The sequence below is a fragment of the Pseudorca crassidens genome, chromosome 3 (assembly GCF_039906515.1).
Source record: "Pseudorca crassidens isolate mPseCra1 chromosome 3, mPseCra1.hap1, whole genome shotgun sequence".
Lineage (NCBI taxonomy): Eukaryota > Metazoa > Chordata > Mammalia > Artiodactyla > Delphinidae > Pseudorca > Pseudorca crassidens.
In genome coordinates, this window is record NC_090298.1 from 170,495,994 (window position 1) to 170,512,148 (window position 16,155).

General features: G+C 54.9%; 1 protein-coding gene across 1 annotated transcript in view; it reads left to right on the forward strand.

Moving 5' to 3' along the window:
* TJP3 (tight junction protein 3) overlaps positions 1 to 16,155 on the forward strand; it is a 29,438-nt gene that overhangs the window by 9,009 nt on the left and 4,274 nt on the right. Inside the window, exons 2-15 of the mRNA XM_067734317.1 lie at positions 3,450 to 3,506; positions 3,623 to 3,732; positions 4,465 to 4,567; positions 4,800 to 5,148; positions 6,849 to 6,952; positions 8,008 to 8,167; positions 8,445 to 8,553; positions 10,973 to 11,031; positions 11,268 to 11,334; positions 11,483 to 11,639; positions 12,477 to 12,585; positions 12,729 to 12,966; positions 13,559 to 13,770; positions 14,893 to 14,988. Of these exons, the coding sequence (XP_067590418.1) occupies positions 3,459 to 3,506; positions 3,623 to 3,732; positions 4,465 to 4,567; positions 4,800 to 5,148; positions 6,849 to 6,952; positions 8,008 to 8,167; positions 8,445 to 8,553; positions 10,973 to 11,031; positions 11,268 to 11,334; positions 11,483 to 11,639; positions 12,477 to 12,585; positions 12,729 to 12,966; positions 13,559 to 13,770; positions 14,893 to 14,988 (1,921 nt within the window). The 5' untranslated portion in view covers positions 3,450 to 3,458. The remainder of the gene's footprint in view (positions 1 to 3,449; positions 3,507 to 3,622; positions 3,733 to 4,464; positions 4,568 to 4,799; positions 5,149 to 6,848; positions 6,953 to 8,007; positions 8,168 to 8,444; positions 8,554 to 10,972; positions 11,032 to 11,267; positions 11,335 to 11,482; positions 11,640 to 12,476; positions 12,586 to 12,728; positions 12,967 to 13,558; positions 13,771 to 14,892; positions 14,989 to 16,155) is intronic.

The following is a 16,155-nucleotide window of genomic DNA, read 5'->3' on the forward strand; positions in this document are numbered from 1 at the left end:
CTACTGTATACAGAGCCGTTCACTTGGGCGACCTGGTAGACATGGGCGTCGAGAGCCCCGTTTTGCACCGAGCAAGCCGACCGGGGCTGCAAGAGGGAATCCCTGTGGCTCTGTCTTGGGGGACTTCGCTCTCCAGGGCTGAAACTTGAATCGACTTTGTCACACCCACCCCGCTCGGTCTCAGGTCGGGCCCCAGAGGGGTAAACAGGCCTAGGCTGTTTACCTGGCTCGCCCCGGGCCGGACCGCCCGAGGCTCTAGGGCCGGGCAGTTCTGGTTCCCGCCGCCTCCTTCCCGGCAGCAAGGAACCGCTCCCAGAATCCAGTCCCCAGCTCGAGTATTTGTGACCCCCCCTTCCCCTCCCCCTCCCCACCCCCGCCGTTGTTCCCAGAGGTTGGAGTGGGGAGGGGGAGAGCGGACTGCAGCCTGGTAGCCAAGTGCCCGGGGCGGTGTGCCTTGGTAAGACCTGTCCCTCTGGAGGCGTCTCCTCTCCGGTGTTTCTGTCCCGCGCGTGGCAGGGGGCGAGGACGAAGGCCCGGGCCCCGCCCCCTCGGAGCGCACCTCGACGGAGGAGGGGCTGAGGAGGCTAGGAACTCAGGACGTACCTGGTTGAGTTCCTGGCGGAATCAGCCTTTTATTCCACCATTCACGCATTCCTCAAACTCCCGCGTGCCTGGCCTTGTGGGGACAATGCTGGGGTCCCAGGGCCCCCAGCCCTGCCCACTAGGAATCCCCTGACTAGAGGGATGTAGGGGAGACAGGTGGACTGGGACATCCCAGGCCCCAGTAATCAGAGACATAAAATGTGTGTGGGGGGCGGGGGGCTTTGAGGACTCATTTCCTGGAGGAAGAGACAATGGCACTGGGGCTGTGAAGGATGAATAAGAGTTTGCCAGGGAGCGCAGCATGTGCAAAAGCCTGGAAAGGAGCTGATTGGAGGGCCCATCACCAACGTACCCAGAGAGACAGCCCTGCCCAACCTTCACAGACCAAGAGGAAAGACCAGAAACTCACTAACTGATGATTAAACAGGATAATTTAAGATGGTTTTGGATATCATGAATAAAACCTCATAAATTAAGTAGGGAGGGGTGGTAGGGTGCCAGGGAAGATTGGCTAGTCTAGTAGGGTCCCCTGGGGAGGTTGCGTTTGAGCTGAGACCTGAGTGTCCGGGGCAGCTGTGTGCATCCTGGGAGGGTAACCAGGCACAGGGCACTGCCAGGGAAATGTTTGGAACTAAGTTGAGGTGGGATGTGACGTTAGGCGTGACCCCATGGGTCATGGAGAGTCCTGCAGTATCCATGGAGGCAAATCTACACAAGCTGGGACAAGCCCCAGCCACCTGTGCCTGCCCCCTTAGGGGCCCTGACTCCCTGTGGGCTGTTTCTTAAAATAAGGCCAAGAAATCAAAATTCTGGGAGGCCGTTTAATGACACTAAGCATAAAATCAGAGCAAGTGAAAAGATTCTGTTCTGAAAAATAAGTTCAGAAAGAAAAAAAAAAAAAACAGAAGGATACTGTAGCCTGGTGGTTAAGTTTAAAGGTATGGGATGGGCTGCCAAGGTTTGCGGCGCGCTGTGTGAGCTCCAGCAAGTTACTGAACCTCTCTGGGCTTCCCTTTCCTTCCCTGTAAGGCAGGAAGGCAGGAATAGGAGAAGTGCCATTTCTGAGGTCACTCAGGAGTAAATGAATGGGTACATGCAATGCGCTCGCTGGCAGCGCACGGAATAGTGTTGCTTAGTAGTATTATGCAGAGGAAGAAGGTCATTATTATTACTTCTCACAACAGCACTGTCATCTCTCCTAGAGGCTCCTTCTGCTATTCGTGCATGACTCCACGCCCGCTTCCCACACCTCAGCGCTGAAAGACGGGGCGGTGGGGGTGAGGGAGGTACCCATTTCACAGATGGGGAAGATGAGGCTGGGAGAGGCACCACCACAGCCAGCAAAGGGCAGACTGCAGAATTTGAGGCTCAGTTGAGAGAGCAGACCTGGCTCCCAGGGGTGTCCGTGAGGCCCTGCCCTTGTCTTTGTTTCCCTCTTCTCTGCCCCCTTCCTACCTCGGGGGAGCTTGGAATGCTGCTCTCCCGGGAACCTCTAAGAAAAGGCACCAGAACACATCACACCAGCGGAGGGCTCACAGGGAGTCCCCCGCCCTTGCAGTGCTGAGCTGGGCAACCAGGCTGGGGAGGGAGGGAGCATCATTTCTACAAGGCCCCCAGGTAGTGGGACAGCCCGGCGGAAGGTAAGGGATGGGTGGGGGCTGGCTTCCCGGAGGGTTCCACATCCCCCGCTTCTGCCAGCATCTCCCGGCTGAGTGACCTCTACTCCCCGAGCCTGTGATCTCATCTGTACCTTGGGCTTGAAAATAACAGAATTCACGCCCCACAGCCCCACCCTCCAGCCCCACCCTCAACTGCTCTGTTGTCTTGGCAAGTGACTTCCCCTCTCTGTGCCTGGCTTTCCTCTTCTGTGACGGGGCATCATAGAATGCCCCTTAGTGAGCAGATTAAATGAGATCTTACCTGTGAAGTGCTTGGCGCAAAGGAAGCACTTCATTCATTCATTCATTTCTTAGATAGTTAGAATCTCTCCTATGATCCAGGCACTCAGGATCAGCTTTGAATGAGGCAGATAAAAATCTCTGACCTCTGAAGCCAATATTCTAGAGGCAGAAGGGCAGTGACCAGATTTTAAAAACCTAGAGAGTGTCAAGGGATCACAAGTTCTGTGAACCAGGAATCAGGGAAAGGAGGATAAACTGGTCTGTTGTGGGATGGCAAGCATTCCAGTTCCAGACAGGGTGGTTGGGAGAAGGAGGTGAGGGAGCGGGCCAGGTGCAGATCTGGGGGAAGAGAGATCCAAGCAGAGGAGATGGCTCGTGCAAAGGTCCTGGGGCAGGACCAGGCTTGGTGTGTGGGAGGAACATCGAGGAGCCCTGAGTGTCTGGAGCAGAGTGAGACCCTTGTGTCTGCAGGCCTTGCTAGATCCCCACCACCACCACCACAGGGACTGAGCCAGACCTTCCAGAGGGACAGTGACAAGGACTAACATTTCCTCTGCTCCCACCACAGTATGGCACTATTAACATTTGGAGATGGGTCATTGTTTGTGGTGGGGTCTGACTGTGCACTACATGTAGGGGTTTGAGCAGCACCCCTGGCCCCCACCCCCTCGATGCCAGGAGCACCCCCCAATCATAACAACCACAGATGTCCCCAGATACCACCCAGTGCCCTCTGGGAGAGGGGGTAGAATGGTCCTGGATTGAGAACCACTGATTTAAGTCCATTTTGCAGATGAGAAAACTGAGATCTCAGGAGAGGTAGCAACTAACTCACAGACTTGGGCCATGAGAGTGTCAGAGCCAGGCTCCACACCCACCCAGGTATGGGGAGCCCTGATTGCTCTGATAGACCTCATGTCCACCTTCCCTGTCACCTCCCACCAGGTGCTGGACATGGAGGAGCTGACCATCTGGGAACAGCACACAGTCACGATCAGCAAGGTGAGGCCTCCCTCCCTCCGCGTGGGTGCTGATGGGAATGGTGGGTTGGTTCCTGCAGGACAGCCTTTGTCCCAGTGAGAAGCAAAATCACGTTCTGTCTCTCATCCCCCCCTCAGGACCCCCGCCGAGGCTTCGGCATTGCAATATCTGGTGGCCGAGACCGGCCCGGTGGATCAGTGGTTGTGTCCGATGTGGTGCCCGGAGGACCAGCTGAGGGCCGGCTACAGTGAGTGTCAAGGCAGCTGGGTTCCGGCGGGTGTGGGGGTGGGGGGGACACATCAAGAGGAGGGAACTGTGTGGGCCCAAACCAGGAGGCTGGAAAGTGCCTGGCGCCTTCCAGCTCTGTCAGTACAGGACTTGGGGCTGGCAGAAGGACAGACAGTGACTAGCCCCCACTCTCCTCAAGGCACTGGTCCTCTGATGAGTTCTGGGGGTCATAGTGGCCCCAGGATGCTCCCAGAGCAAATATCCTGGAAACCTCTTTTTGGCTGGAGGGAGAGAGACCCAGTGTCCTGAGCTCTTGGGGATAGAAGGCTCCTGAGAGTTATGTTGGGAAAATGGTTCTGGGACCCAAGAGGCTGACGGGTGATATGGCTCAGCTCAGAATCAGCGACCAGCTTCAGAGAGAGAGAGTACAAAACGGACAGGGAGAGAAGGGGAGAAAAGCAGGAAGAGAGGGCCCGAGAGAAAGAAGTGAGGGGGTACAGGGACACCAGGTGTAATTGCAGCTTATGTTCGATGATTGCATTTCACTATGTGGGTTCTGCGATCAGCCCCATTTTACAGATGAGGAAACTGAGGCCCAGAAGGATAAATGTCTTCATGAGACTGGGGACACCAGTAAATCAGAAGCAGGCTTTGTACACATGGGGGTACCTTCCAGGGGCCCTCAGGGCAGGCCTGGGGAGAGAGGCTTCTGGGTGATGTCTCCTCCCTGAGATCCGGCCTCCTCCCTCAGGACAGGGGACCACATCGTCATGGTGAATGGGGTCTCCATGGAGAGTGTCACCTCCACCTTCGCCATTCAGATACTCAAGACCTGCACAAAAGTGGCCAACATTGTGAGTGGGGGCTCGGTGGGAGAGGCAGCCCCTGGCTGACCCCACTTCTCCTGGTCTTGTTGCCCATGGGCAGTATGAGTATAAGCTTCCCCAAGCAAGTGGAATCTTGTTTCCATTCACAGCTTGGATGTTAAGGCCCAGAGAGACCAGAGTCCCCCAGGGTCCGCCATGGGATGGGGCAAAGCCTTGAGCTGCCCCCTGCCACCCCGACCATTTCTGCCTGCCCTAACAGACAGTGAAGCGTCCCCGGAAAGTCCAGCTGCCCGCCACCAAGGCCACCTCTGGCCTGGGACACCAGGACTCAGATGAGGAAGATGGGCCGCGGCGCCTGGACGAGGCTGACCACGGCCAGGGCTATGAGGGTGACACGTCCAGCGGCTCTGGCCACTCCTGGGGCGAGCGCTCCCGCCGGCCAAGGACAGGTCGCCGGAGCCAGGCCAGCAGCCATGGGCGCAGGAGCCCGAGCGGCGGCTCCGAGGCCAACGGGCTGGCCCTGGTGTCTGGCTTCAAGCGGCTGCCGCGGCAGGACATGCGCATGCGGCCCGTGAAGTCCGTGCTGGTGCGGAGGAGAGACAGCGACGGTGAGCGTGGGGGCCACGTTGTCGGCAGTGGGGCTTGGCATCCCCGGGAACAGGCAGCACTGCTGCCCCAAAATCTGATCACATGTGGTGTGTGGTCAGCAGAATAATGGCCTCCAAAGATACCCACATCCCGGTCCCAGGACCTGCAGATGTGTCACCTCATAGGGCAGAGGGGACTTTGCAGGTGGGGTTAAATTAAGGCGCCTGAGATGGGGGTGACCCTGCATTCCCCCGGGGCTCCTAGTGTCATCACAGGGTCCTTATAAGAGGGAGGCGGCAGGGTCAGAGGCAGAGAGAGACGGGAGATGCTGCGCTGCTGGCTGTGAGGATGCAGGAGGGGCCGCGAGCCAGGGATGCGGCGCCTCTAGAAGCTGGAAAAGGCAGGAACCGATGCTGCCCTGGAGCCTCCGGAAGGACCAGCCCTGCCCACGCCTGGATTCAGCCCCGTGAGGCCCATTTCAGACTATTCGATAAATTCGTGTTCTATTATAGCCATTACGTTTGTGGCGGTTTGGTACAGCAACGGGAAACTCACACATCATGACATCAGTAGACTGTCGAGGGATTAGTAGGTATAGAACAGTAGGGACGTGATCTCTCATTCCTGTCTTGAGTCAATGGCAGTATTGTGACCTTGGAATTTTGGTCATGATGTGACAAATGACACTGGGATATCTACCCCACATTGTAATTTTAATAATCCTGAAAACGCTCATCGTGATGTCACTGAGTATTGGGGTTGTGACCCCTAAGCCGCTTTGGTGATGTCATCAGGGTGTTGGGAAGGGACAACCTGGGCTCTGCTCCGTCTCAGGTGCCTGCTGCTGACTGCTGCGCAATGATATCAGAATCCCTGCCCCAGGGCCTTTGCACGGGCTGTTCCCACCACCTGAAATGACCTTCCCAAGACTCCTGCAGGGTTTGCTCCCTTGCTTCATCCAAGACCCAGCTCAGACGTCACCCCCTGAGAGAGGCCATCCCCCAACACCTGTCCCCAAACTGCCCCTCCGTGGCCACTCTCCCCACCCCTGGCTTACGCTCTCTCTCTTTTTTTCTTTTAATACTTTTTATTTTTTAATTATTTATTTATTTATTTAAAAATTTTATTTATTTATTTTTGGCTGCGTTGGGTCTTCATTACTGTGCGTGGGCTTTCTCTAGTTGAGGCGAGTAGGGGCTACTCTTCCGTGTGGTGCACGGGCTTCTCATTGCAGTGGCTTCTCTTGTTGCAGAGCACAGGCTCTAGGTGCGTGGGCTTCAGTAGTTGTGGCTCGCGGGCTCTAGAGCGCAGGCTCAGTAGTTGTGGCACACGGGCTTAGTTGCCCCGCAGCATGTGGGATCTTCCCAGACCAGGGTTCGAACTTGTGTCCCCTGCATTGGCAGGTAGATTCTTAACCACTGCACCACCAGGGAAGTCTCCCAGCTTTCTCTCTTCCCAGCGCTCAGCATCACCGGGTGCTTGTGTGTTCCACCTCCCCCAACTACAGGGGACCAGGTCTGCTTTGTCACCCGCCGACAGGCACCTTCAGGGGGAGAGTGCCCGCTGGAAAGGGGCAGCAGGCTGAAGCCTGCCCCCTCCCTGCACGACAGCAGCCTGGAAGGTGGGATGGTTGAGGGCAGGCGAGAAGGCTGAGGTCTGAGAGCCCCTGGCAGCCCAGAACCCAGGCCCTGCCTCAGTTTTCCTCCTCTTCCACCCACAGATTTCGGGGTCAAACTGGGCAGTCAGATCTTCATCAAGCACATCACAGAATCGGGCCTGGCTGCCCAGAACAGCAGGCTCCAGGAAGGAGACCTCATCCTACAGGTGAGCCCCTTCTTCCTGTCAGGGGGCAGGGAGACCGGGGCCAGAGGGTAACAGTGTTACCAAGGCATATGGCACAGTCAGCAAAGCTGGTTCTGAACCACTTGCCTCCTGCATTGTGGCCTGTTTCACAAAGGTTGGAGATGGCTACGCAGGATTTTCCCCCCTTCCCCGCATCTGCTGCAAATCCATTGCCAAATGTCGGTTTCTAGCACCCCCTTTGGGTTGTCTGTTTCTAGTATCCCCAGAATCACATGACGTGCTGGCTACAGCACTGATTCACGGGCCTGCCTTAGGTGCCTGGATGCTAATGGTCCAGAGACCAGGCTTTGAGGAGCAGCTCTGCCTTAAGAGCTTGGTTTCCTTCTAGACTCCTCCCCTGAAAATCTGTTTTTAGTGATTCCTAGTGTTTGATATACAAATCATTTCTGGTTGATTGTTTCTAGAGCTTCCTCAGAGTAATCTGTTTCTAGTGACCCTGAAGAATTGTCTGTTTCTAGTAGTTTGGGGCTGACACTTGAAACAGAGCTTGGAGGTGGGGCTGGGGGCTAGAAGGGTTACTGAAAACAGACATTCCCAAGAGAAAATGTTAGCAATGGATTCCTGGTGAGCGGAGATGACACTAAATCCCTCCTAGGAATTGTATGTTTCTAATCAACTTCTAGATGTCTGTTTCCAGACCTCCCAGAAATTGTCTGTTTCTGGTATCCACATATTTACTCCCTCTCCCCCAATTAGAGTTGTTTCTAATATCTGTTCCCAGTGTCTCCTGAGAAATTTCCCCCTCTGGGGAAATGAGAGTCAATCCATTTTTAATTTTTCCCTAGCGCCCCTCCACCCCTCTTAGAAAATTGTCTGTTTCTAGAAATCTTCTGGAGGTCAGTTATTGGCATAGTCTCCTCTCACAGCAGGAATGCAATTCTATCATTTTCTGTTGAGAATGTCTGTTTTTAGTAACCCCTGAGGGTTGTGTGTTTCTAGTCCCCCTCACCAAGGTATCTGTTTCTAGTATCCCCTATCTCTCATGAACTTGCTTCCTCCTTCCTGATCCCTTTTAGATCAACGGGGTGTCCAGTGAGAATCTGTCACTGAGTGACACACGGCAACTGATCGAGAAGTCGGAAGGGAAACTGACTCTGCTGGTGCTCAGGGACCGAGGCCAGTTCCTGGTGAATATCCCTCCAGCCGTCAGCGACAGCGACAGCTCCCTTCTGGAGGGTGAGGGGCCAAAAGGCCAGCCCTGGGAGGTTCAAATGGAGGGCCAGGGAGGCAGGCTGTGCCAGGCAGGACCAAGCAGGAGTTGGGAAGCCTGGTCCTGAGAGGCTCAGAGAGGGACAGAAACTTGCCCAAGGCCACACAGCAAGTTAGGGCTGGAGGCCCTCAGCTGAGCCTGACTCTGGTCTGGGCCCCTTTGCTTAGAGGGGCCTGATGTGCCCCTCTGTGAAATGGCAGCCTGGAAGGCGTGCCCATGGCTGAGACACGCTTTCCCCCGCAGACATCTCAGACCTCGGGTCAGAACTGTCTCAGGCGCCACCATCCCATGTACCACCACCACCCCAGCATGGGCAGCGGAGTCCGGACGCCAGCCGAACCAGCTCCCCCATGTATGTAACCTCATCGGCTAGAATGGCCAAGTGGGATGGGAACATGGGCCTATCTTTTCCAACATGGGGTAGCCTTGAGGGTGCAGTCATGGCGGCCTGCCTGGAAGAGGCCTCTCCTTCCACACACAGTCCTTCTTGCCTCCTTATTGTGGCTCAGGGTTCCCGGTCCTGGGAGAACCAGATATGGACGGACTTAAAGAAGAAGGGATAACAGAATTTTACAACAAGCCCTAGAAGACTTCAAAATGCATAAGCCCTGTCACCGAGCAAGGCTTTTAGAGAGTTCTCTTGGGAGTGAAATAGCCACAGCTCTGTGCAGGGATTAGAGGATGCTTATTCGTTATGATGATGTTTATAAAAGGGACAGAGTGGCAGTTACTTTGTTAGTCTCCTGGGGCTGCAGTAACCAAGTGCCACAAACTGGTCGGCTTAGAACCACAGAAATTTATGGTCTCAAAGCCCTGGAGACTGAAGACTCAAGTCACGGTGTCAGGGCCACACTGCCTCTCAAGGCTCTTAGGGGGAAATCTGTTCCAGGCCTTTCTCCTAGCTTCTGGTAGCCTCCGGCATTCCTTGGCTTCCAGGTGGCCGTCTCCCCGCTGTGTGTCTTCACGTCATCTTCCCCCATGTATGTGTCTCTGTGTCCAGATGTCCCCTTTTTATAAGGACACCAGTCAGACTGGATTAGCCACCGCCCCCACCCCAGTCTGACCTCAAGTTCACTAATCACATCGTGATGACCCTGTTCCCAAATGAGGTCCCATTCTGAGATCCTGGGGGTTAGGACTACAACAGGTGAATTTTGAGGGTACACAATTCAATGCCTTAAAAAACATGATTGCACAACACTTGGGGATTAGGTAACAGGCACCTCATTTAAGCCTGCAGTTCCCTGTGAAGTAGGGAGTTGTATCTGTTATCTACAGCCGCATAACAAATGACCCCCAAACCTGGCCGCTTGAGACAATGGTAAACATGTATTACCTCACTGTTGCTGAGAGTCAGGAATTGGGGACAGCTTAGCTGGGTGGTTCTGGTTCATGGTCTCATGAGATTACAATCAAAACGTAGTGTAGGGCTGTGGGCTTTTGGGAGTGGATGATCCCCTTCTAAGCTCCCTCACATGGCTGTTAGCGGGAGGACCAGGAGGTGGGGGTCATTGTGGTCCATTTTAGAGGCCAGAGGAGGGCCCACGCCAAGGCCCCAGATCTTACTCCACCACTAATTAGGGCACTAACTAGCGGTGACACAAGGAGACGGTGTGTGTGTGCTTGACCCGTAGTGAATGCTCTTTGTTACGATCGTTATAATATAATCCTTGCTTGGGAATATTAGACAGCCATGAAACAGGATGTCTCCGAGAGTATATTGAAAAGGCCTTGGGAAAACGCACTTGGCATTGTGTATGGTGAATGAACCGGATTGCAGAGTGACACAGGGCAGCATCTCAAAGGGTTTGGGGGACTCTTGTGTGATCTTCCCAGGGATTCCATGGGCACACAGAAGGATCTGTGGACAGACGGCTCCAAGTAACTTGATGTGTTTCTCCGATGCAGACCCTGTACTCTTTGAACCTGCCCCGTGAGACCTGGGCTGGGGGTACATCATTCTCAAGTGTCTTTCCCCACCCCCAGTCACTCAGCACTGGGGGTTCACAGGCTGTATGTCGGAAATGCCAACATATGGCCTGATCTTGATTTTCTTTCAGAAGTATATATTTCCTCACCGTTTCTTTGAAAGCATCTGAAAGATCTGGAAAGTAACTCTTCTGTGCTAACAGTGGGTTGATTTTTCAGGGAACTTTCTTTCCGTCCTGTGGTTTAACTGTGTGTTAGTCTGCTCAGGCTGTTAACAAAACACCATAGGCGGGAAGCCGGAAGTCCATGGCCAGGGTGCTGGCATGGCCGGTTCCTAGTGAACGCTTCTTCCTGGCCCATGGACGGCCTCCTTCCTGCTGTGTGTTCCCACGGTGGAGAGAGTGATCTCTGGTGTCTTTTATAAGGACACTAATCCCGTCATGGGGGCCCCACCCTCATGACCTCATTTAAACCTGGTCACTTCCAAAGGCCCGCCTCCTAAGACCATCCCACTGGGGGGTTAGGACTTCAGCATATGAATTTGGGGGGACACAGACATTGGGTCAAGAGCACCTTCTATAACTTTTCACTAATATTAAAACAGTAAACATGACTGTTTGTCACAGGCTCATGTCATTTTGAGGCTTTGACTCGACTCAGCCATCCCAGGGCTCGGAGGAGGAAACGGGCTCAGAGAGGGGAAGCAGAGGGCCGGAGGTCACACAGCTGCAGAGGGGCAGGACCAGGATTAGAACCTGAGTGCCAATAAATCAAAATTCTTCTAAAAATTGCTGCTCAACATCCCCCTACCCCCACCTCACCCCAAATCTGTTCCCCACCAGGGAGAGCCCCCAGCTTCGGCAGGAAGGTTCAGTGGATTCTAGGACTGCGTCAGAACCAGGTGAGCAGAGGGTGGTGACTCTGAGCACCCCTCCTCTGATTTTTCTGATCGCAGCCAATGAGGCTCTACCGAGCAGAGTGGGGAAGGCGGGCACAGACCTAAGAGGCCAGGGACAGTTCCCTGGGAAGAAGCGCGGGGCTGGGGGCTGCATTCCAAGGGGCAGGGACACCCCCCAGCAAAGGTTTGGCGGCTGGACCAATCAGTGTGCTCGGGAAAAACTGGCTGTTCCCTTTCAGACTCCCCGAGGCAAAGGAGCTGTGACATGCACAGCGTGCCTAGTGGTCAGAGCGTGGAGGACCATGGGTATGTGCTCCAGGACAGAGCCCCCCAGCTGAGAACCCGCACACCCGGGCTGCCTCCTGCTTCCCATCACCTGCCTTCTCGCACCAGCATGGGGGTGGGGCTCTCCCATCCTCGGCCTGATGCCGACTGTCTCTGCCTCACTGCTCAGGTACAGCCCCGCCTCGCGGGTGGTCCGCTTCCTCAAGGGCGCAAACATTGGGCTGCGGCTCGCCGGAGGCAATGACGTGGGCATCTTCGTGTCCGGGGTGCAGGCGGGCAGCCCGGCAGATGGGCAGGGCATCCAGGAGGGAGATGAGATTCTGCAGGTGAGCGGGGGAAGCTGGGGGTGGGCCTGCTGGGTGGTACCCGAGTCTGTAACTGCTTGTGTGTCCACCCCCGGGGACCCCCTGGGGACCGGCAAGACCCCCAGAGACATTCAAACATTTTAAGGGCTTCCCAGCCTGGGGCATGACCTTGATGATTGGGTCATGACCTTGTGCATGTCACATCCTTGTTGTCAATGTCATGACCTCGATGTCCAGCTCACGACCTTTCCCAGGTCACTGCCTCGTTATCAATGTCACAGTCTCCTTGTTTGTGTCACTGAGTTGACCGTGTCCTGACCATGTTGCCTGGGCCACACCCTTGATCCCTGCGTCCATCCACAGTCCCTTTCTGTGCCACCTCCAGTCTCCCGTGTCCGGGTCGTGGCCTTATCCAGGTCGCGCCTTCATTGTGTGTCTTTACCTCCATGATAATCAGTGTCTGTGACCTGCTGTCCGGGTCTGTATATTGTGTCCCTGTCACGACTGCATGTCTGTCTTGACTCTTTCAAGTATCACAAAATTCTCACCAGTGTCCTGGTCCTGTCACAGCTGTGGCCCCTCGTTCTCATGTCTCGATGTTGACAACACGCAGAGCCTCGGTTATGCCTGTACCGATTGCATTCCCTGTATCCTGGTTTCTGGGCCAGACCTTCACGTGTGTGTGTGTGTGTGTGTGATGCCCAGGCTGCCACAGGGCAGTGCCCCTTTCAGAAAGCCGTCCCCCAATCTCTGGGGCTCTTGACAGCAGCTCTGGAAGGAGCTGGGTGGAGGGCTTTGTCTGGAGGAAGAGCTGGGATCTTGTGCCCTTGTCCCACCCCTGCACCCACTTCCCGGCAGGTGAATGATACTCCATTCCGGAACCTGACCCGGGAGGAGGCTGTGCAGTTCCTGCTGGAGCTGCCCCCGGGCGAGGAGGTGGAACTGGTGACGCAGAGGAAGCAGGACAGTGAGTGTGTGTGAGTGTATGTGCGTGAGTGTGTGAGAGCGCGTGTGTATGTGAGCGTGGAGCTGGGATCCACGGCCAGGCCCTGGGGAGGGGTCGGGTCTGGGCTGTGGCCCTGCTAGCTCAGGAAGCCTCCCTGTCCACAGTCTTCCGGAAGATGGTGCAGTCCGGCGTGGGCGACTCCTTCTACATCCGCATGCACTTTGAGATGGAGCCCAGCCCGCCGTCTGGCCTGGGCTTCACCCGCGGAGACGTCTTCCACGTGCTGGACACACTGTACCCCGGCCCTGGACAGAGCCACGCCCGCGGAGGCCACTGGCTGGCGGTGCGCATGGGGCGTGACCTCCGGGAAAAAGAGCGGGGCATCATCCCTAGCCAGAGCAGGTGCGGACCGCCCACTGGGACAGGGCACAGCATCACTACTTAGCATCCTTGGTGATTCCCTCCGGGGAGCCATGCAGAAGGCTCAGGGCTGACCAGTCAGCGCTTGTATGAGTTTCCTGCAGGTGCTGTAACAAATTACCACAAACCTAGGGGCTTCGAACAACACACTTTTATCCTCTCATGTTCTAGGGTCAGAAATGAGTCTGATGGGGCTACATTCAGGCGTGGGCAGGGCTGGTTCCTCCAGAGGCTCCAGGGCAGCATTGGTTCCCGCCTTTTCCAGCTTCTAGAGGCGCCGCACCCCTGGCTTGCGTCCCCTTCTGCATCCTCACAGCCAGCAGTGCAGCATCTCCCGTCTCTCTCTGCCTCTGACCCTCCCGCCTCCCTCTTATAAGGACCCTGTGATGACACTAGGACCCCCGGGAAATCCAGGGTCATCCCCATCTCAGGGGCCTTAACCCCACCTGCAAAGTCCCCTTTGCCGTGAGAGGTGACATAGTCACAGTTCCCGGGATTCGGCCTTGGACATCTTTGGGGCTGTGATCCTGGACCCCGGACCCCGGTGCTCACTCATCTCCTCTCTTCTCTCCAGGGCAGAGCAGCTGGCCAGTCTGGAGGCTGCCCAGAGGGCCGTGGGGGTCGGGCCTGGAGCCTCGGCGGGCTCCAGCACACGGGCCGAGTTCTGGCGGCTGAGGGGTCTTCGTCGGGGAGCCAAGAAGACCACCCATCGGAGTCGTGAGGATCTGTCGGCTCTGACCAGAGAGGGTCATTACCCGCCATATGAACGCGTGGTGCTGCGAGAAGGTGGGCCAGGGTGGGAGGGGCCGAGGGGGGCCCTCAAGTAAGAGTGTTCAGAAGCCACAATCCTCACCTCTCTCCTTCCACCCAAAATACCCCCTTTTGGTTACTTTAGGATGAAAATACACACGCACAAAACCAGCACATAGATCCTTTCCCTACCCGAGAACCAGGGGTAAAAATACACCTCATTCAGATTTCAGGAAGGGAAGAGATTAAGCGCTTGCCCACAGCCTCAGGGCAGAAGGATTAAAACCAGGTGCTGAGGCTTTTTAAAGAAAATGGCGGGAGGGTGGAAATAGCAGGTGAACCAGGACGGGAAAGGGCTGAGCAGCTGCTGGTCCATCGTCCAGACAAAAAAGACTCAAACATAAAAGGCTACGTACTTAATTTCTACCCCCAGCCAACGAAAGTTTAGAAATCTGAACATATCAAGTTTTTAAGAGCAAGAGAGAAGGAGAGGAGAAAAAGAGAAGGGTCAGGTGTAAAGAGTGGTCTGCTTACTCGCTTTTCTCTGGCCAAGATGCCTTCTGCACCCACTTCCTCACTGGTAAAAGGGAGTATTGGTGAGGCCAGGGGTCAAACAAGCTCTTCCTGCAAAGGGCGAGACAGTATTTTAGGCTTTACAGGCCAGATGGTTTCTGTCCAAATGACTCAACTCTGCAGGAAGGCAGGAGAGAGGGGACATGCTGGATGTGGCTTTGTGCCAATAAAACTTTATTTACAAAAACAGGCAGTGGATCAGATGTGGCCTGAGGGTTGTAATGGTGGTTGCCAATCACTGAGTTAGCTGGGTTCAGCTGCTCTGACAGACCCCAAACTGTATAAACAAGAAGTTTCCTTTTCAAGTAACAGTCCCAGTATAAGAAGGCCAAGAGGTCTCACACCTTCCCTTGAAGGATACAACCCAGATTTCACACATCATTCTGCTTGCATCCCATTGGCCGGGATGTAGTCACATGGCCATCCTTAGCTTCAAGGGAGGCTGGGAGTTGTAGTCTTTAGCTGGGCAGCTGTGGGCCTGGCTAGATCTACTATGGAGAAAGTGGAGAGGCAGTTGCACAAGAAGCTAGCAGCCTTTGCCCCACATGGGATCCTGATTCTTGTCATTGATTCTCTGCCCTGCAGCCAGTTTCAAGCGCCCGGTGGTGATCCTGGGACCTGTGGCTGACATTGCTATGCAGAAGTTGACTGCTGAGATGCCTGATGAGTTTGAAATTGCAGGTGAGAAACCAGGTCCCATAGCAACCTTATTGGTGAATCATTTCATAACCCTTTCCCAGGTTGAGGCAGCTTGATAAGGGGGCTGCTAATGATGCTGTTTGGGGGACAGAGTAAGAACAACCATGCCAACCATGAGGCAGATCAGCCGCCAGCAGCCCCTCCAACCCCTGGGCCAGACATCCTCAAACAATCTTGCCACCCTTTACCTGGATAGAGCCTCAGAATCCTTCTTAACGCAGTTCACCAAGCAGCCATTGCCAATGGAGCCAATTGGACAATTGCCAGTTGTCTGTTTGTTCAAGAAATTTGTCTATTGAGCTATAGACACAGCATCGAACGAATACACAGGGTCTCCTGAGGAGACCAAAAATGAACAACTGCAGGAACAATTAAGCTAGAGTAGGGAATCAACAAATTACAGCTCTCCTGGGCCAAATATGGCTGTTTTTATTCAGCCTGCTAATTAAGAATGGTATTCAGAGACTTCCCTGGTGGTGCAGTGGTTAAGAATCCACCTGCCAATGCAGGGGACACGGGTTCGAGCCCTGGTCTGGGAAGTCCCACATGCCACGGAGCAACTAAGCCTGTGCGCCACAACTACTGAGCCTGAGCTCTAGTGCCCGCGAGCCTCAGCTACTGAGCCCACGTGCTGCAACTACTGAAGCCCGTGCGCCTAGAGCCTGTGCTCTGCAACAAGAGAAGCCACCACAATGAGAGAAGCACATGCACCGCAATGGAGAGTAGCCCCCCGCTCACCGCAACTAGAGAAAGCCCGTGTGCCACAACGAAGACCCAATGGCAGCCAACAATAAATAAATTAAGAAAAAAAAGAATGGCATTGATATATATTTTTATTTTATTTTATTTTTGAAATAGGTGTGGCTCTTTTATTTATTTATTGTTGGCTGCATTGGGTCTTCGTTGCTGCGCGTGGGCTTTTCTCTAGTCGCGGTGAGTGGGGGCTACTCTTTGTTGAGGTGCGTGGGCTTCTCAGTCCAGTGGCTTCTCTTCTTGTGGAGCATGGGCTCTAGGCGCACAGGCTTCAGTAGTTGTGGCACACGGGCTCAGTAGTTGTGGCGCACGGGCTTAGTTGCTTCGTGGCGTGTGGGATCTTCCTGGACTAGGGCTCGAACCCGTGTCTCCTGCATTGGCAGGCGGATTCTTAAC